This window comes from Pyrus communis, chromosome 6 (genome assembly GCF_041283825.1).
Source record: "Pyrus communis isolate YQ-2024b chromosome 6, ASM4128382v1, whole genome shotgun sequence".
NCBI classification, from domain to species: domain Eukaryota; kingdom Viridiplantae; phylum Streptophyta; class Magnoliopsida; order Rosales; family Rosaceae; genus Pyrus; species Pyrus communis.
In genome coordinates this window covers 4,781,411-4,801,559 of record NC_142570.1, presented here as the reverse complement: position 1 = coordinate 4,801,559, position 20,149 = coordinate 4,781,411, and the positions used below count along the sequence as shown (strand labels likewise).

The 20,149-nt window shown below is 36.4% G+C and overlaps 3 protein-coding genes and 1 pseudogene across 19 annotated transcripts; 2 read left to right on the top strand and 2 right to left on the bottom strand.

The window, feature by feature from the left end:
* Positions 1-231: 231 nt before the first annotated feature.
* LOC137711285 (cytochrome P450 736A117) lies at positions 232-2,450 on the bottom strand. The gene is made up of 2 exons (XM_068450517.2): positions 1,285-2,450; positions 232-995 (listed from the first exon to the last, which is right to left on the bottom strand). The coding sequence occupies exons 1-2, from the start codon at positions 2,203-2,205 to the stop codon at positions 387-389; spliced, it is 1,530 nt and encodes a 509-aa protein (XP_068306618.2). The 5' UTR covers positions 2,206-2,450; the 3' UTR covers positions 232-386.
* A 153-nt stretch (positions 2,451-2,603) lies between these two features.
* On the top strand, positions 2,604-7,399 carry LOC148696143 (uncharacterized). 14 transcript variants are annotated; one of them, XR_015963432.1, is made up of 11 exons: positions 2,609-2,906; positions 3,163-3,285; positions 3,405-3,427; positions 3,503-3,618; positions 4,148-4,186; positions 4,641-4,719; positions 5,055-5,100; positions 6,296-6,349; positions 6,627-6,699; positions 6,808-6,927; positions 7,135-7,399. XR_015963432.1 is itself a non-coding variant. In XM_088695489.1 (9 exons), exons 4-9 carry the CDS (start codon positions 3,592-3,594, stop codon positions 7,265-7,267), a joined length of 405 nt encoding a protein of 134 aa, XP_088551615.1. In that variant the 5' UTR covers positions 2,605-2,906; positions 3,163-3,285; positions 3,375-3,427; positions 3,503-3,591; the 3' UTR covers positions 7,268-7,399. The 14 variants fall into 14 exon arrangements, 4 of the variants coding, with proteins under 4 accessions (XP_088551616.1, XP_088551615.1, XP_088551613.1 ...); XR_015963429.1 differs by lacking the exon at positions 5,055-5,100 and having other exon boundaries at positions 2,607-2,906; positions 6,815-6,927; XR_015963430.1 differs by lacking the exon at positions 5,055-5,100 and having other exon boundaries at positions 2,607-2,906.
* A 3,153-nt stretch (positions 7,400-10,552) lies between these two features.
* On the bottom strand, positions 10,553-12,382 carry LOC137710169 (cytochrome P450 736A117-like; annotated as a pseudogene).
* Positions 12,383-15,128: 2,746 nt separating this feature from the next.
* On the top strand, positions 15,129-18,939 carry LOC137710486 (serine/threonine-protein kinase AFC2). 4 transcript variants are annotated; one of them, XM_068449520.2, is made up of 11 exons: positions 15,129-15,570; positions 16,363-16,555; positions 16,762-16,942; positions 17,059-17,107; positions 17,204-17,318; positions 17,570-17,664; positions 17,792-17,948; positions 18,035-18,099; positions 18,189-18,286; positions 18,380-18,482; positions 18,601-18,939. In XM_068449520.2, the coding sequence occupies exons 1-11, from the start codon at positions 15,472-15,474 to the stop codon at positions 18,745-18,747; spliced, it is 1,302 nt and encodes a 433-aa protein (XP_068305621.1). In that variant the 5' UTR covers positions 15,129-15,471; the 3' UTR covers positions 18,748-18,939. The 4 variants fall into 4 exon arrangements, with proteins under 4 accessions (XP_068305621.1, XP_088551611.1, XP_068305622.1 ...); XM_068449521.2 differs by lacking the exon at positions 16,363-16,555 and having other exon boundaries at positions 15,378-15,570; XM_088695485.1 differs by lacking the exons at positions 17,059-17,107; positions 17,204-17,318 and having other exon boundaries at positions 15,354-15,570.
* The last annotated feature ends 1,210 nt before the right edge of the window (positions 18,940-20,149 follow it).

Sequence of the window (20,149 nt, the reverse complement as noted above, 5' to 3'; positions counted from 1 at the left end):
CTTACCAGTCCCACCATACTCGGAGGTGCCTTGTCTTTCTTGTCCGCTCAGTGAAACGGACACACGATTTTTAACTTGTTCTCTTTTTTCTTCAGAGGATGTGTTTGGTCGACTAGTTAAATTTTCTTGTGGAGAAAGACAAGAAACTTTTGAAGTGCTTTAGGAAAGTAGAGCGTTTAACTTTTGACTTTGAAGTTTAGTAGCTCGATGGAGTTGCAAGAAAAAATAAAATCCAATCTAACACCAAGTTCTATTGACAAACGTTTTATATGAGGATGACAATCTAATTTCGTACAAGATTATTCCCACAAATAAATATAAACATTTTAGATACTTTAACCATGTAAATCTTCACAGGAACACAAAATGGAAAAACAAAAGTTCCACTAGAACCTTGGTATTGCCATAGCTACAAGGGGAGCTTTTCGATGGATGACAAGACCGGTGCATTCTACCATGCTTAAATCTTTTGCTCTTGCTCCGTCGGGCAATGTCCAGTCAAATTTGTGCACAAGATTTGCTAACACAATCTCATTGGCGACCATGGCAAACAAGGATCCAGGGCAACCCCTTCTTCCAGCTCCAAATGGGATTAATTCGAAGTCATTCCCTTTGAAATCCACCGAAGAATTCAGAAACCTATCTGGTTTAAACTCCCCTGGTTCATCCCACAATGAGGGGTCTCTTCCAATTGTCCAAGCATTGATTATGACCATTGTTCTTGCTGCTACGTCATAGCCCCTTATTTTAGTTGCTTGAGTTGATTCACGAGGAACTAGTAACGGTATTGGAGGATACAACCGAAGTGTCTCTTTGATCACGGCTTTTAAGTAGGGAGTTTTATCTAAATCACTTTCTGTTATGTCTGGTTTTCCAGTAGCAATTCCCATCAACTCATTTTGCAGTTTTTCCAACACTCTTGGATGCCTTATTAGTTCGGTCATTGCCCACTCTAGAACCGTGTAGCTAGTATCAGTTCCGCCACCAAAAATATCCTGCAAGAAACAAGAAAAAGACCTTAGTTCACCCAAAATCAATTTGCAATGGATGGAGAGGTAGATTTTTCACAGGAAGAGATTTTTGCACTCCCCTTTTGTTTCCGTGCACTCTCCCCTTTTTTCTAGCCTTTTTATTACAACAACGGAGAATCAAGGGACAAAAACAAGGTGATAAGTGCAGAAGGAGAAAAAATAGAGGATAAAGTTATGATACAAGTTCTTAAACAATTGAAGTTATGGAGGTTTCTTGCTAGCTAGGAGTTGTGGAGACAGAAAAGAGACTTACCAAGATGATACCTTTGATGCTATCTCTATCAAAGGAAAAGCCAGCCGTGTTTTGCTTTTGAATTTGGAGCAGGACATCCACAAGATCCTTCTTATCTTCACCTTCAACACTCGAATTATTACCGCAGTTTCCGCCTTTTGTGTCAAGACTACACATATGCTCTTCAACTACAGAATCCAGAAACTCATCAAACTCTCTAGCAACCTTCTCCACTCTTGTGTCTAACCCGTTAACGTGACTAACCCAACCGAGTAGTGGAATAAAATCCCCCACATAAAAACCACCCAACAAGATCATAAACTCCTCAAGCAATTTCTTGAACTTCCTTGCAGCTTCACCTCCACTATACTTTTTCCCGAAAGCCACCCGACAGATCACATCATTAGTAAGTGAAATAAACAATTCACTTAAATTCACAGGCAACGACGACATAGAAGACTGTTTCACATTCTTAGTCAGCAAGGCTAGTTCTTCTTCTCGTACTGCTCGAAAAGACTGAACCCTTTTGCTCGTTAAAAGCTGCAGCACGCAGATGCTTCTCATTTGCCTCCAATACTCACCGTAAGGAGCTGAGGACACACTCTTAGATCCGTAGAGAAGTCTATCGGCAATTGTTGATCTTGGTCTGTTGGCAAAAATGCTATCATTCGTTTTCATGATCTCACGAGCAGCGTCGGCAGATGAAATGATGAGAACTGGTCTCGCGCCAAAATGAAGCACCATGAGCTCGCCATAGCGCTGAGCTAATCGTTGTAGGGATCGGTGAGGGTAGGTGCCTAGTTGGTGGAGGTTTCCGAGTATTGGTAGCCTTGGCGGTGAAGGAGGCAAGTGTTTCAGTGAAATTGTAGTGCTCCAAAGCCGTTTGATGATGAAGATTGTGAAAATCAGGCAGGGAAGGACAATTAGAAGCAGGTGCAACATAGCTAGTGGTTGCTCACTAACTATGATCTCAATGTCAAATGTTTGATTTTCCTTGTACGATATTTGGTCGTGCTAATCATATTCATATATAGGTCACGAGGACAACACATTGATAGAGTGGAAGTAGGTGTGGTCGTCTCTAAATTATTATATACTAGTCTCTTGCCACACGTATTTATAATCTTTTTTTTTTTTTTTCTGTTGAAATTTTAATGGGAGAGGGGAAATTTGAGTACTATGAAAGCTTCACCTATTGTGTCTTCTCCCTCTATATATAGATGAAATTATATATATACTAAACGCCTAACTTTCTGTTTAATTCCCTCTGTGTCCTTTTTACTGTTCCTTCGCCAGTGTTCTTCCGTTTTTGCCCCTCAGCTGCTCTTCAAGTCTTGCTTTTTTCGTGTTTTCCACAGTAAAATGACGGTTTTGGCCATGGTTTCCGCATGGTTTCCAGTAGAAATCTCTCGACTTCTGCCGAAAACACTCGAAACACAGAATTCTCAGCTGCTCTGCAACGGGTTGGCGGTTTCGATCATGCGTCCTACACTCCGCCTTGCGATCTCTTCCATCTCTGCTTCCTGTTCCTTTCCATCTCTCCTTCGTGATCCCTTCGATCTCTGCTTCCTCATCTTTTTGGTCTCTGCTTTGCGATCTCCTTGCCGCCTAATCGTGCAACCAATTTCTCTAGCCTTCAACAGGTAATTAAATCTCACTTCTTCTCAACTACCCAGGAGCCAAATATTTGATTTTTCGCTGTGGTTTGTTATTTTACCGAATTTGGTTGTTGATATTTCGTATTTTTTATCGTTCATTTGTGTTCTATTGGGATTGTATTTTGCTAGAATTTCATTTGGCTGCGTAATTGATTGGCTTAAAATTTTGTGAGATTAAATATTTCTTGAATTTGATCATTAGATTTCCCTTTTTTTTTTCTTTTTTTTTTTTTTTTGGAAGTTGACGTGCTTTCCCATTCATCGCCAAAACAAACCCGTGCTTCCTCCCTCTTCGTCTTCTCCTCCAGCAATTTGCGCCCTTAGTTCTCAATATGATTCACAGTAAAAACCCAGAAACTTAGAGGTACGAAAAGTTCAATTTTTTTTTGTGTTTTTGATTTATTTTCAGTGTTAATTTCTGATTAAATTATTATTTGTGATAAACCCACTTAGAATCTGATATGGGTTTTTCTTGGATTCCAGAGTAAAAACGTTGAAACTTAAAGGTATGAAATTTTTTATAATTTTCTGGTGCACCTGTGATTAAATAGAACCTAATTTGATTTTACCCACAAGTGCAGATCTTACCCCGCAGTGCTCAATCTAGAGAATTGGTACTCATAATCAATAAGATTCATACGGCTTATTGGTATCAATTTTGGTTGCAGCAATGCTATTCTTGCTGAAGACCTGCCATGTAAGTGATTTAGTTTTTGCTTTTCGAATTTCTACTTTTCATGCATAATTATGAATATGTGGATGATTTGTGGGTAATATTTTCTACTTAATCTCCAATTCAAAGAAAAGGATATTGAATTGTATTATCTTTTTAGTTAAAATGTGTTACCATTTTAGTTAAATATATCCCTAATTGATCTGACTAACCACGAAAAAAGGATTATCATACAAAATGTCTGCAAATAGATCGAATACTATTAATGAAAATTAATCCTTAATGCTTCCATCTGACTACATGATAGTATTTTGTGGCTAAACATAGTTTTTACTCGATCAAATATTTGCCAACTTACATTGACAAATTCATTCTCCGTCATTTGAACATCAAAAGCCAAATCACACATGAATCCCCAAACTTTAGCTTTACCATTACTAATCCTCTTGCTTGGGAATTTAAAAAAAAAATCATAAGCAAACATGAATCTTATTATATAAGGACCTTCCAAATTTTATCAAGTGTTACATAAAGTAATATATTTTGTGTGCAGAAATTCAAAGCGCGCAGAGATCTCGAGTCAAAAACAGAGGTACCCATCCCTTTTTGTTCGATTTTTGCTTTGTTTTATCTCTGTTTTCATTTTTGGGTAGGATTTTGTGCTTTATAATTGGGTTTAATGTGAAATTTTTGAAGGAGCTAAATCTCATTCAGTTCTGTTTGATTGATTGTTTATCTATGATTTGTTCTGTTATGCTTGGTAGGTTTAAATTGAATTGGATTTATATTTGATTTCGAGTTGATTAATTTTATTTTTTAGTTGTAAATCATATTAGTTGCAGATCATGAAACAATTTCATCTTTGGTTTAAGAGAATAGGCTTGATTCAATGAGATTTGGATTCATGAGTTATAGCCATCTGAGATAGGCAAGAGTGTTTGCATTATTTAGAAAAAATTTAGGAGCTACAAAACTATGCTTTAAATTTGAGTTTTGTGATTACTATTTTTGTTCTTTATCTTACTAAGATTTTGGTAAATTTTCAGCAACTCTTGCACAGCGAAATGACTCCCACCACCCAACAAACGCAACTGCTGCAATTTCAATTGCAGTTCTTGAAGAAAGGTAAGCCTATGTTCTGTACAAAGTCTTGGATTTTTTTATATGGGGTTTTATTTTTTTGTGCTTTTTTTTTTTTCTCTTGAGAATATTAATATTGTTGAGTTATTAAATTCAACTATTGCATAGGTTAAATTTTGCTTCAAATTGTAGTAATTGTCATACAACTTTATATTTTTGCATAGAATTGCAGACGGTTTGAATTTTGGATGAGAGTTTAGAATATTTGTAAGTTGGTTCTGTTGTGGGATCTCCATGTAGCAAATTTATCCTACTTTGTATTTCTAAAATCGTAGGTTAGTTTGTCTACTGTAGCTATATAATTCTTCCATGTTTTTCAGATCATGGAGTGAGTTTCTCATGCTGAGATTGTAACCCAATCAATAAGTAAGTGAAACACAGAAGTTCTATATCTCATGTTAGTTTTGATCCATTTCTAAAAATCCTATGCATGGTACATGAAAAACATTTCTTTGCTGCAAAGAAGAGTGAAGTACTGAACAACAATGTTAAAAGGTGGGACCTAGAAAACAAGATATTTGCAAAAAACAAAAAAAAAGAAAAAAAAAAGGGAAATCTAATGATCAAATTCAAGAAATATTTAATCTCACAAAATTTTAAGCCAATCAGTTACGCAGCCAAATCAAATTCTATGAAATTCTAGCAAAATACAACCCCAATAGAACACAAATGAACGATAAAAAATACGAATTATCAACAACCAAATTCGCTAAAATAACAAACCGCAGCGAAAAATCAAATATTTGGCAACGAATCAGATAATTTTTTACTGTGTATTATACTACATGGATATAAATAAGATAATTTTTTCATATCAATTGTTCTTTATAGAACATAGGGATGTAAATAGATTTTGATATGGAACTGGAAAGAAGAATACCAAATGAAGCACTGGTTTGTTGAGATATTTATTTTTGCTTGGAAAAAAATTGAGATATTGTGGATTATTACTGACATATATAAAACTATAAGCTTTTGATATTGGGAGACAAAACCCACAAATTCAAATCAGACAAAAAATAAATAAAAAATTTAACAGACTTAAAGATCAAACTCCAAAAGGGTATTAAAAACAAGGCTTATTTGATCCATTGAGTGTGAAAGTTTTGAGCTTTGAAGAAGCAGAGGAGAGTTGCCAGTCCATCTTCAAGTAAGCTTGGCAGCCACAGATCAGGATGTGGAGAGGATGGAGAAAATTATCCTGCTGATTAAGAAGAGTCACAACAGTAGTAGAATCCACCTCCACCTCAACAGATCTAAAACCTCTCATCCAAGCCAAGCGAAATCCAAAAAAAAAAAAGGCAATGCATGGATTTCGCGGAGCTAGAGAAAGATACTGCCTCTAGAGATGAGTGGTTACTGATGTGTAGAAAACAAAATGTTTTCTCTCAGATGATATTAATCAAAGATGACATACATTATGGTCAAATAAACTCGGGTTGGTTGAATAAATCACTCATGGAGTTTGTTTTGCAAAAACTGTATTAATTTTGATTTCACTGCATATTTAATAGTTCTCTTCAAATACAATTTTATCAAATTCGGTTTTTCTCATTTTCAGATTTTCTGCAGACCACATTTTTTCCCTTTGCAACATTTTTTGTCTTTGAAAAAGGTATGTTATGTTTTTAACGTTTTGGGTTTTACATGTTATATCGACTTTTATTGTCTGCCTCCTTCAGCATTACTTACATTCATTTTCCAGTATTGGCTGATAAAAATTTATAAAATAGTTAAGACTTTAACTAGAAAGTTAAAAGTTTTAGTCATATGTTCTGTGTCATTCCAATTCAAAGATTGGAAAATGACTGAAATAATATTTTCTTCCTTCTGTTTTTTCAAATTTCCTTTTGGTCCAATTTTATATTTCATTTCTTTGTGACTTCTTGCAGAACTTGGAATCAGCTTTTCACATAACATGGATGATGAATGTAAGAAACTCATACACAGAATAACTCCACCAAGGTATATGCAAATTAAAATCATAACTTGCGTCAATATAGAAATATAAATTATTTTTTATCGCACAACTTTGACATAATAATTTGTCTCATAATTTAAAATATTGTACAGATTTTAGCTACTTGGAAATCGACGACTAATATCACTTCCAAGAAGGCAAGATCAACATATGGCATGTCATAGCAGTATATTTTTCACAAACAGATGGTAAAATTGTACACATCACATTAGGCAAGTTTCAATCTTTTTTACTTCCATTTTAACACATTTCTAATTAACATTTTGTTCTAAATTTTGATTAAACTTCATTTAAATGTTTGATTTGAGAATTTCACAAGTCAAATTACCACCTCTCTCTCTCTTTCTCTCTCCACGCTCCCAAACTCAATTTTGATTTTTTTTTAATCATTGCCTAATTGTCTTTGTTACGTTTTGCAGTTGTATTCACAACTATCCAAGACACTCTGGAATTTATTACAACAAAAGGTCAAATTTTCCTTCCTTGGAAACTCCTCAAGCTAGGAACAAGTCTGGTATCCAAGCTTTACATTCAACTTTATTTAGCATGTAGCAAGCTTTGTTTGACTGGTATACTCTCAATACTGCATTTGTAAGTTATGCAGTTATCATTAGTCCAACTTTTTGAATGAACAATTATCTTCTTCTTTGCACTTTGAAGGAATAGATTTTTCTCTTGGTATCCGTTCATGATAATACATATAAATTGCATTGCCATTCGTAGTTCTCTGTTCTCTCTCAACATTATTTATGAAAATTGAAGCTATAAAATATCTCATATAATTTTAAATCCCGCAGCACCGCGCGGGTACAAATTTCTAGTTCTAATGAAAAGAGGCTTTTTTTTTTTTTTTTTTGTCAAACGATATATTTATTAGATTAGATGTTAGATTAGCCGTCAACGGGATTCGACCCACACCGTCATGCAAGGGATCAACACATTTCCATCACTATGATAAAGGGCTCTTAAGAATGACAATTTAAGTATTACGAAAGCTTCATCTTTTTTGCCGTCTCCTTATATATATATGTTGATCCCTTGCATGACGGTGTGGGTCGAATATATAGATTAAGTAAAAAAAAAGGGAATAATATAGTGCCGGCCTTCAATACACAAATATTATTTGGTCACATCCATACGAAACGTATCCGGCCTACTATCTCACACCACCTAATAAGAGTTAATTTGTTAATTAGTGCGTGGTAAAGCCACTTGAAAATGTTGTATAAAAAATACAATATGGCTAAAAAGTTGGAAATGGAGCCATGTGTGATGGTGATCTTTCGTTGGCACTCGTGGAAATTTTGGCAGCTTGTTCAACTTAGTATAGAAAATTGCAGGCACTGTAAGAGTTCCTTATGTGAGTTCATCAAACGCTATTAAGGTGCAAGAGCTAAGTAAATTGAGTTGTAGGAAGAGTTGGACTTTATTGGGGTTTTAATGTCCGGAAAAAATAAAACATATTAGAGGGAAAAGTCATTAAAGCTATATCTAAACTACTTATTAATAAAACTATTTTTATCAATTAAAAGAGGACGAAAAGATTATTTAGTCTTTTATAACCCAAAAAAAATAATGGGCAGTAATGCAATTTCATAGATCTCAATTTTACTGTTTTTTTATTGAAACTTCACTTACAGGTGATGTTAAAATATATTAATATTAAAAAAATACCAAAAAAAAAAAAACAAAAGCAAAAACAAAAACCTCCCACTCTCACTCCCACCCACATTGTCTTTCCCTCCGTTCTTTTCATTTTAAAAATAAAAACAAAAAAGTGTGCAAGCATATGCTAATTTGTAATTAAGGGAGCAGCTAACTTGGTGACAAATTGAAGGACACTACCTTCTAATGAGAGGAGGCAGTTAGCAAAACATAGAAAGAAGTTGGTCCCTCTTCCCGGTACATATATACTGGTTTTAGAGTGCTTGCCCCATTATTGTCTGGAAAACCTTGCTGTTAGTACAAGAGGAGAGAAGACGAACTTGCTGCTGCATATGAATGCCTTCGAGTGCAGGTTAGTCTCCATGATATAGTATTAGTATACTAGGGACGTTTACTGTGACAGAATTTGTAGCATCATGGATTAGGGTTTACTGCGAGTTTGCTGTAGAAAGTAGAAGCAGAGCTCTACCCCTGTTTCTGAAAACAACGCATTATTTTCATAGCAGAGCATCTCCAAACCATCCTAGAGAGCATGTCTCAAGACATCTTGGCCTTCCCTTAGGTGCTACTCCTTTGACTTATCTTGGGGTCCCCATGGCTGGACAACTTAAATTGGTACAGTCTGTTTATCAAAGCTTGTTTTATCCATAGTTTCTCATTTTGTCAATTGTCAGCTTGACTTTTAGAGCATCTTTCTACTTGCGCAAGGAATTTTATGCTAATTAGAGCTTATTTTGGGGTTTAATTTTCTGATATCATTCTTCTCACCAAGGAGGAAAATATATAATGTACAAGAGTGATTTACAAGGAAAGAAACATCAAAAACTGAATTACAATTTGATTACAAGGACTCAAATAGGTAACTAAACTAATTACAAAATGTCAACTCTCCAACATTTTATTTGGTAAGGGGACTTGGCTTCCCGAGAGTTGGTAACTGTTGATTGGAGTATGGGTTGTGGACCTAAACATGATGGTAGGCTTGGTCTTCATGATTTAGTTTCTTTAAACTTGACGGCTATGCTCTTCTTTATGGGGTTCTTTTGCTCGTCAGCATTCTCCTCTTTAGCCTTACAAAAAATAAAATATCTATTTACAGTTCTATGCATGGCATGGTTTGAAGCGTGTTTTGCCTATTCTGAATAATAATAGTTGTTGAATTATTGGTGATGGAATGTCAATTTCCTTCTGTTCGACAACGGTTGGATAACCCAATTATCTTTTGTCATTTCACCTCAGGTTCTTCCTCGGAATTTAGATGCTATTGAAGCTCAGAGTTGGTCTTTGCCAGATTATTTATAATTTTGTTCCCTTCTGTGGTGCAATAAATATTACGTCTACCTTTGGCTTTAAATGTAGAGGATGAAAATTTGATTTGGGAGCCCTCGCCTACTAGGAACTTTTCCTTGTCTTCTGATTATCATCTTATTCAAAGGAAATATAGTGATTGTGCTTGGATTAAGGTTATTTGGCGACATTTTATTCTGCCACACCTATCAATTTTGGCATGTAGCTTTGTCATGATAGACTTCCCATCGAGGTACACTCCAACGATGTGATATTTCTTTGGCATCCATTTGTTCTATTATAATTTTGAGGAATCTACTGCTAATCTTTTCTTTTGTTGTCAGATATCTAAGAAGATTTGGAGGTGGTTAGCATGTCAGTTTGGTACCTGCTTGCCTCTTTTAGATACTTTGGCTATTTTTATTTTTTGGATATCTAAGTATGTAAGCCTTTTTCTCAACAGTTGAACAATCTCTAAATTTCGCTCGTCTTTCAACTATTTCAGCTTGGAAAGCTCGTAATAAGTTTCTTTTTTAGGGTTGGCCAATCCATTTTCATCATCTTGCATGTCTATCAATTCTGGAATCATTTATGGTAGGAAGTTTATTCCTGGTCACTCTAAAAGTTTCAACACTCAAATCATCTCTTATTTGGGGATCCTACCTATCTTTCACAAGGCGTCTACTATTTTTCCTGGTTCATGTTCCCACTCTCCCCCCCCCCCCCCTATGAACTACTTGTAACTTCATTTTTCTTTATCAACGAAATTCCGCTCGTACTGCCAAAATTTTCTAGAAAAAAAAATTCGTACAAGTTTATTCCTACAATAAATATATAGAAACATTTCAGATACTTAACCATGTAAATCTTCACAGGACCACAAAATGGGAAAACGAAAGTTCTACGAAAACCTTGGTGTTGCCATAACTACAAGGGGAACTTTTCGACGGATGACAAGACCGGTAAATTCGGTCATGCTTAAATCTTCTGCTCTTGCTCCGTCGGGCAATGTCCAGTCAAATTTGTGCACAGGATTTGCTAACACAATCTCATTGGTAGCCATGGCAAACAAGGATCCAGGGCAACCCCTTCTTCCAGCTCCAAATGGGATTAATTCGAAGTCATGCCCTTTGAAATCCACCGAAGAATTCAGAAACCTCTCCGGTTTAAACTCCTCTGGCTCATCCCACAGTGACGGGTCTCTTCCAATTGTCCAAGCATTGATTATGACCATTGTTCTTGCTGCTATGTCGTAGCCCCTTATTTTAGCTGCTTGAGTTGATTCGTGAGGAACTAGTAACGGTATTGGAGGATGCAACCGAAGTGTCTCTTTGATCACGTCTTTTAAGTAGGGAGTTTTATCTAAATCACCTTCTGTTATGTCTGGTTTTCCATTAGCAATTCCCATCAGCTCATTTTGCAGTTTCTCCAACACTATTGGATGCCTTAAGAGTTCGGTCATTGCCCACTCTAGAACCGTGTAGCTAGTATCAGTTCCGCCATCAAAAATATCCTGCAAGAAACAAGAAAAAGACCTTAGTTCACCCAAAATCGATTAGCGATGGATGGAGAGATACAATTTATACAGTTCACTGATTTTCACACTCTCCTTTTGTCCCCGTGCACTCACCCTTTTTTCTTGCCTTTGGATTGAATATATCAAACGAAAATCAAGGGACAAAAACAAGGTGATAAGTGCAGAAGGAGAAAAGGAGAGAATAAGTTCATGATGCGAGTACCTAAAACAATTGAAGTTACGGAGGTTTCTTGCTAGCAAGGAGTTGTGGAGACAGGGAAGAAGCTTACCAAGATGATGCCTTTGATGCTATCTCTATCAATGGAAAAGCCAGCCGTGTTTTGCTTTTGAATTTGGATCAGGACATCCAAAAGATCCTTCTTATCTTCACCTTCAACGCTCGAATTATTATCGCAGTTTTTGCCTTTCGCGTCAACACTACACATATGCTCTTCAACTACAGAATCCAGAAACTCATCAAATTCTCTAGCGACCTTCTTCACTCGTGTCTAACCCATTAACACGACTAATCCAACCGAGCCGTGGAATAAAATCCCCCACATAAAAACCACCCAACAAGATCACAAACTCCCCAAGCAACTTCTTGAACTTCCCTGCGGCTTCGCCTCCACTATACTTTTTCCCGAAAGCCACCCGACATGTCACATCATTAGTAAGTGAAATAAACAATTCACTTAAATTCACAGGCAACGACGACATAGACGACTGTTTCACATTCTTAGTCAGCAAGGCTAGTTCTTCTTCTCGTACTGCTCGAAAAGACTGAATCCTTGTGCTATTTAAAAGCTGCACCACGCAGATGCTTCTAATTTGCCTCCAATACTCACCGTAAGGAGCTGAGGACACACTCGTAGCGTCATAGAGAAGTCTATCGGCAATTGTTGATCTTGGTCTGTTGGCGAAAATGCTATCATTTGTTTTCATGATCTCACGAGCGGCGTCTGCAGATGAAACGATGAGAACTGGTCTCGCTCCAAAATGAAGTACCTTGAGCTCGCCATAGCGCTGAGCTAGTCGTTGTAGGGATCGGTGAGGGTACGTGCCTAGTTGGTGGAGGTTTCCGAGTATTGGGAGCCTTGGTGGTGAAGGAAGCAAGTGTTTCAGTGAAATTGTAGTGCTCTAAAGCCGTAGATTGTGAAAATCAGGAAGGGAAGGACAGTTAGAAATAGGTGCAACATATCCAGTGGTTGCTCACTAACTAAGATCTCAGTGCAAATGTTTGATTTGCATTTTATAATATTTGGTCATGCTAATCATATTCATCTATATAGGTGTTTTTTACTTCTGTTAATCTGAAGTGAGCCAATCGGCAATAGGAGAATAGTCTAATTCTTATAATGTAAGATTTTTTTAAGAATAATGTTATTCATACTATGTTTTTATACCATATTTCTATATCATCTTAGGTGACATCTGATGTGGACAACTACGTTATTTGAAAAATTTGCAAAACTCAAGAAAATGAATGAAAAAGACTTCTCGTATACCACAATCATCATTTAATTAATTAGTTTTTCTTAATTATTAGTTTATTAAATAATGAACTAAATTTAAAAATCTGATTAATTCAAATGATGTGGTTATCCACGTCAAATGCCAACTAAAATGGTATGAAAATATGATACAAAAATATGATATAAATAACATTACTTTTTTTTTTTTTAATTCTCTCATGTGAGTTTCAAACTTTCAACTCATTTCCTCACAGAACACGAGGACACATTGATGTCATGGAAGTATTATAAGTTGAAAACGGATAATACAGTGCCAGTCTTCAAACACAACTATTATTTGGGAACATCCATGGGATGCGTATCCTACCATGTAAGTACTGCGGGGTACAGCCACCTGAAAATGTAGCATAGAAAATAAAGTTAGGAACGGAGCCATGTGAGATTTTGGTCCTTCGTTTGCGCTATGAAAAATATTCGCAGCCATCGAAGTTTCGTCTTCCTAATATTATATTTGAAACTATTATTTAAATTGAATCCGACCGTTCTTATTAATTCATTCAGCTAGCCTACCTCACATAAATCAAGAGTTCCAATCTCTCTTTCATACAAACCAAAAATTCGAATTTTCTAATCATCAGAATTCAAACACTAAGATCCAAAGATGATTCAAAATTTATATTTCGTACCAGCCGATTAAGCAACAGCATGTTTATGTCATATCATATAACTTACTCAAAAAAAAAACTTTAAAGAAAAAGAACAAAACCTTTTCTTTTAACAAAAGATATTATATACATTAAAAGAGTAGAAGAGTGAATTTAGTTTTACATTAGACTAGCCATAATATTGTGGTTAAAATTTAACTTTGACGAGAATCGAATCTAAAATATTTTACTTACAAAAAGAAGTATATCACGAAACTATAGTACTAAGTGACAAAAAAAAAAACCGAGCCATTAAAAATATTATAAAAACCAAAACATGATTTATTCAGCATGTTTATGTCATAGCATATGGCATGTGATCTTGGAGAACTGAGATTTTTTTTTTGATAAAAGATTAGTTCATTACCAAAACAACATAATTACAAGAGAAATGTCCAATTACAATATCCATAAACCAAGTTTTGGGCCCAACACCAAAAAATTGAAACAAACCCTAACAAGTTGTAATTTCCATCGTTGCCAGACCGCCTCCTACCCACCATCTTAGACCGTCGCCCCCAACAATCGCATGAGATTAGGCCAAGCATGGTCCCCAAATTGGATGAAGAAGAAACACTTACATCCTCCAAAGAGCAGCACTAAAATCTCCACACAAATCGAAAGAAACATGCGGGAAGAACGAATCCGCAAATGCCAGTGCCAACGAAAGCAAAGAGAAAGAAGGAGGTGGTGGTGTAAACACTCGAGCCGAAGCTTTACGCACCTTCTAGGGAGACCGCGAGAAATCGAGTTGAAGATTTGTTTAATCTAGTATAGAAAATTACATGCATTTATTTCATGTAATTTTCTTGCTCCAAAAGAGCATAAATTATGGATAGACACTCAATCTATGTGAGTTGATTTCAACTAGCTCTTCATTTAGTAATACCTCTTTTTTAATATTAAATAAGTCTCGAGTTTGAACTTTGAATGCTCCTCACTTATTCAATAAGGAACATAACATTACTGAACAAATCATGTAAGACAACCTCAACCAACATACAACTGTTGTGGAGACTTCACGAGTAGCAGAACAAGCATGAGCATTATCCACTAAGTGACCTTTAACAGCTACAACATCATCAAAAAAATTGACTTCACGATAAACATGATGGAGATAAATATAATCAAAGGGAAGATGCCAAGGACTTGGTGCCTTATATAATATTCTTTTTATGAGATTTATAAACATTGCAATTTTGGCTTGTTGACTTTCCTAGATATTATATTCACACACCTTAAATTACTTCTCTCACATCTTTTTAAATTTTTAATATTTTATACACACCACTAACACTTGATAGAAACAATATTAAAAAAATTAAAAAGGTGTGAGAGAAGTAATTTGAGATGTGTAAATATAATCTCCCTTCCTATTATATCACCTATACCGATCATAATAGATGCAGGGTCAAGTGGCGGAATTTTATTATTTTCAACTCATTGTGTATCGAGTTCAAATTCCTTATAGCAGTATTACTGCGTTTAATAAAAAATAAAGTAAAAAATTCCCCTTATCTCATCATCTGTATCATAAAAATAAGGATAGTGCAATTCACACACTTATTTCCGACAATCTCTGTTAATTTTTTTGTCATTGATCTTCTTCAATTCATTTGATCGTACAACTGAAAATTAATCAAGAGCGTGACAAGTGAAAATGAGTGTTTGAATAACGCTATCTTAAAATAAAAGAGGCAAATGGGCCACCTACTTGATTGTTTGAGGCCCAATATTAAAGTCTTTTACCCATTATATTATGATTCGTTTTCTCGGGTATATCCAACTCCCCCCAAATAATATTCCGCGGAAGAATAAAGCTAACTTAACCACAGTTAAATCTCAACCCAAAAATCTAACCACGGTCAAAACAAAACCCTCGATGAGCTGGGATAACAAAAGGATCGGTCAGACATATGGACAAGAAAGCAACACGTGGATGGTCAGATCTCAACCGAACCGTGTTACGCATTATTTGTTAGGTTAAAATTAGGGTTAGCTGGTGGCCTCTCTCTAACGCATCCCAAACCTTTTCTTCCCCAATCCCTCGAATTCATCCGATTTCTCGTCAATTTTGTTGGAAGATCTTTTATTTCCCGATCTGTGATCATGGAGACTGAGCGCGTGACGGAGTTTCCTTTCGCTCACTTGGATCGCCGCCCTCGAAAGAGGGCGCGTTTGGGCTGGGATGTTCCTCAGGCCCCAAAGGTAGTATCTTTGTTCTTCAACTTTTCGGTCCGATTCAAAACATTTGTGGGTTTTATCTGATGAATTGATTTTCTGGTTTATGCTATTATATTTGATGATTTAAAGATTTTATGTATTTTATTGTTCTAGATCTGATATTAAAGTTTCAAAATATATCAAAATTGGTAAATTTGTTGGAAGGTTATATGTAAATTTCCAGATTTTGGATCGGAGCGTGGATATACTGATTGAATATATGTGATTTATGAGTTTTCAGTTTTTTTAGGTCGATTTAGAGAAAATCTATCTATTTAGGAACTTATTTGTAAATTTAGGAAAATTTTCATTCAATATTTTCAAAAGGCTACTAATATGATCTTAGGAAGCATGGATTTTAAAATATTAGGGATTAATCTGTACTTTTTATCTGGTATTGTCAGTAAAACAAGCGAATCCGTAGAAACCCTTTTGGTTAGATAAGTTATGGTAAGTTGATATAGAGGTAATTAGCTTGATTTATTGAAGATTTTTATTGTTGTGTTATGTAATTTTATATTTGAGAATTTCTTGAAGGAAGATATTGATATATGTGCATATTGTTGTTGGGAACGGTTGGTTATATTCTTTAATGTTTTAAATTTATATTTGCCTGTAATGTTTGTTCTCTAGTCTTCCTCGTAATTTATTAGCTTTGGTTATGATTTATATGAGATTCTGATTGGACTTGAGGGGTATGGACTGGGATGCAGTATTGGGGTGGGCAGAATTTTGAATTAACATGTTAAATTGTCATGAATGGATGGATGTGTGTAGGCTCAGGTAGGAATATTTTGTGGGCAAGAGCTTGGGAATGTGACAAGCTTTGCATCATTCGTGGCACCCTCAGAGCCCACTACTATTTCTCTATTTGATAAGGAAGTGGCTCGAAATGGTTCCCCCCCATGGAGAGAGGATGACAAAGATGGACATTACATGTTTTCGCTTGGAGAAAATTTAACATCTCGCTGTAATTACACAATCAACACATTAACTTATGTTCATTTTAGATTGCAATTTTTTTTCTGGTTATTTAATCCTCTAGTTTCTGATGTTTCAAGGAATTTTAGTGCTGGCCAGTTTTCTAACTCAATTCTTTATACGTTTTTTATATTGGAATTTGTGAACTTTACAATTTAAGTTGTGGAGTTTAATTGTTGTTTTCACTTCTTCCAGACAAAATTCAGAGCAAAATGGGTGAAGGTACCTTTGGCCAGGTGTTGGAATGCTGGGACAGAGAAAGAAAGGAAATGGTTGCAATAAAAATTGTTCGCGGCATTAAGAAATATCGTGAAGCAGCAATGATTGAAATTGAAGTGCTGCAACAGCTTGGTAAACATGATAAAGGTGGCAACCGGTAAGTAGTAGTTGCTAATTTTCAACTTTTTACTGACCAGGAGTGTTTGAATAAGCTTTTTCTTGAACTTTTTTGCATTACTTGTTTGCATTGTTAAATGGGTTCATTCCTTGCAGTTGTGTGCAATTACGGAACTGGTTTGACTATCGTAACCATATCTGTATTGTAAGTATTAGATTAGTTTGTGATGGATTGATTTCCCCAATTCACAAATAATTTGGGGGTTAAAACTTGTTCGTGAAATTCAAATGGTTTTAACAGGTATTTGAGAAGCTTGGACCAAGCTTATACGATTTTCTCAAGAAAAACAATTACCGCTCATTTCCCATTGACCTTGTCCGTGAGATTGGCAGACAACTCTTGGAATGTGTAGCATGTGTGTAGTAATACCTAAGCTAGTCCCTTTCTATCAAATATATATTGCTTCTCTTCATATTTTTCTTACCTTGTCAAGAGGGATATATCAATATCTATGATTTTTTCACTGTTATTAAAACTTTATTAAAACACATTGTATGGGCAGAGATATGCTCTTTTCATACCAATCAAGTTAGGATTTGTTGACTTAATTCAATTTTTTTATTTATTGTGGTCCTGCTTTCTGTTGATATTCTCATTTCTATGCAGTTATGCATGATCTTCGTCTTATTCATACCGACTTGAAGCCAGAGAATATACTCCTTGTTTCTCAGGATTATGTTAAAGTTCCTGATTACAATAAGGTGGTTGCCGATTTCTTTTCTCAGTTTCTTTATTTTGTCTTTTGATTATTTGATCTTCGAGCATTCTCTCCTCCTTTCTCTTGTACTTGTGGAAATTTCTGTAACGTTCTATCAATTGCTGCTGCAGAGCTCATCTCGATCACCCAAAGATAGCTCCTATTTTAAGAGAATACCAAAGTCGAGTGCTATTAAGGTTATTGATTTTGGTAGCACAACTTATGAGCGTCAAGATCAAACCTATATTGTATCAACACGGCATTATCGTGCACCAGAGGTTATTCTCGGTGAGTGAACTCACTGTGTACTGATGTCTTTGTGCTGTAAGCCTGTAGGTAGACATAATATTTAATTATTTATGATGGTTTTGTAGGGCTGGGATGGACCTACCCTTGCGATGTATGGAGCATTGGTTGTATCCTGGTGGAGTTGTGCACGGTTTGTCTGCTAACATTATGCTTTTGATTATCAATATCTTGTTTTAATAATGTAAGCCATATTTATGATGCTTGTGCTGCTTGGTGTAGGGTGAAGCCTTGTTTCAGACTCATGAGAATTTGGAGCACCTTGCCATGATGGAACGGGTACTTGGTCCCCTTCCCCAGCACATGTTGAAGAGAGCAGAGTATGTGATGATAATAACATTTGTTCATAATTTTTTTGAAGCATGAAGTTGCTAAGTTTTTCTTACGTAACCTTTGCACCTCGAAATTTACAGCCGACATGCTGAGAAGTATGTTAGGAGGGGTAGATTAGATTGGCCAGAGGGTGCAGCTTCTAGAGAGAGTATCAGAGCTGTTCAGAAGCTTCCTCGGCTTCAGGTTTGTGGTTTACTGCCCTTCCGAATTTCTGTTGCCTACTTGGTAAACTGTTGGAGCCAACTCCACGTCATGTTTATACCTAAATGTCCTAACTTGTTTCTCATTTTTTGTTTTGCAGAATCTCATAATGCAGCACGTAGACCATTCCGCCGGGGACCTTATTCACCTCCTGCAGGGTCTGCTTAGGTACGACCCCTCAGATAGGCTTTCAGCTCGTGAAGCCCTCCGACATTCTTTTTTCACCAAGGACAGTCTAAGGAGATGAGTTTATTCTCGTTTTTGCGTTCTGCCGAGTGAAGTGTACATTGTATATACTATTACTGAGCGAGGGGTGGACACCGGCTATTCCAGTTGAACTGCACGCGGCCGATTTATGTAGTGTAAAAGTCTGCTAACCAAAGTCTGCATTGTACAGAAATGACATTTCTACATTTTGTAAGAAATAAATTCATCATCATCCTGCGTCTTCATGTTTTGGCCCAATTACAGTTCTTGATTGCTTGCTTACATGTACTCTCCTTGGTACCCAAGTAATGACCTTCTTACCACTTGCTCCCCAATGAATCACTTGTTCAAGTTAAATTGTCATTTCCTTGTTCTTCAAGTTAAATTAGCTACAGTACTGTAATTGCACTCTGAAGCTAGACCAGCCGTTCCGGCACGGTCGGTTTCTTCGATTTGATCGGCCCGTGTGCGAAAAAAATGTTTTTAAGAATCTTGGACCACCACCAAGCTTACTTCTTGGGCCACCGATGTGCGAGAATGTGAACCAGGGACAATAATGTGTGCAGTGTTTTATGTTCTGGCCCACACATGTCAAGTTTTACTGGGCACATGCTCATCAAGAGTTGACAACACTGTTCACTACCTTGTTTTTGTTGATGTGAGCTTTTCACTTCCGCATTAAATCGTGACACCATCACGTATAGTACTAGACACATGCCATGCTAGCACATTCTCAAGAGTTGACAACACAAGTTTACTATGTTTTTGTTGATGTGGGAGCTTGTCAAATCCGCATTAAATCATGACACCGTCACATGTACTACTAGACACGTGCCCATGCTAGCACATTCCCAAGAGTTCACAACACTAGTTCATTACCTTGTTTTTGTCGATGTGAGCGCTTTTTAGATCCACTTTAAATCGTGATACCGCCATATATAGTACCAAATACATGCTCATGCTAGCACATTCCCCAGAGCTGACAACACTAGTTCACTACCTTGTTTTTTTGTTGATGTGAGCTTTTTTCATATCCATATTATATCATGACACCGCCACATGTAGTACTAGACACTTGCTCGCGCTAGGACATTCCCAAGAGCTGACAAACACTAGTTCACTACCTTGTTTTTGTTGCTGTGAGCGACTTTCAGATCCGCATTAAATCATGAAATGTGTCATCAAAGAAAACCTAAGACTCCATCCTCCGGCTCCACTTTTAATTCCTCATGAATCAACCGCGGACGTAAAACTGGGAGGCTACGATATCCCCACGAAAACAAGAGTGATGGTCGGTGCATTTTCCATACAGAAGGACCCCAAAGTATGGGACAGGCCGGAGGAGTTTCTCCTGGAGAGGTTCGAGGACAGCTACATTGATTTCAAAGGCCAGGACTTCCAACTCATCCCGTTCGGTTCTGGGAGAAGGGGTGCCTGGGAAT

Excerpts from the sequence above, each read along its gene's own strand:
- LOC137711285 (XM_068450517.2), bottom strand. The coding sequence starts at position 2,205 with ATGTTGCACCTGCTTCTAATTGTCCTTCCCTGCCTGATTTTCACAATC. Across the intron at positions 996-1,284 it reads GCATCAAAGGTATCATCTTG|GATATTTTTGGTGGCGGAAC; the intron begins GTAAGTCTCTTT and ends TGTTTCTTGCAG.
- LOC148696143 (XM_088695490.1), top strand. The coding sequence starts at position 3,592 with ATGCTATTCTTGCTGAAGACCTGCCAT. Across the intron at positions 4,720-6,295 it reads ATTGCAGTTCTTGAAGAAAG|ATTTTCTGCAGACCACATTT; the intron begins GTAAGCCTATGT and ends TCTCATTTTCAG. Across the intron at positions 6,350-6,626 it reads ATTTTTTGTCTTTGAAAAAG|AACTTGGAATCAGCTTTTCA; the intron begins GTATGTTATGTT and ends GACTTCTTGCAG.
- LOC137710486 (XM_068449520.2), top strand. The coding sequence starts at position 15,472 with ATGGAGACTGAGCGCGTGACGGAGTTTCCTTTCGCTCACTTGGATCGC. Across the intron at positions 17,319-17,569 it reads ACTCTTGGAATGTGTAGCAT|TTATGCATGATCTTCGTCTT; the intron begins GTGTGTAGTAAT and ends ATTTCTATGCAG. Across the intron at positions 18,287-18,379 it reads CACATGTTGAAGAGAGCAGA|CCGACATGCTGAGAAGTATG; the intron begins GTATGTGATGAT and ends CGAAATTTACAG.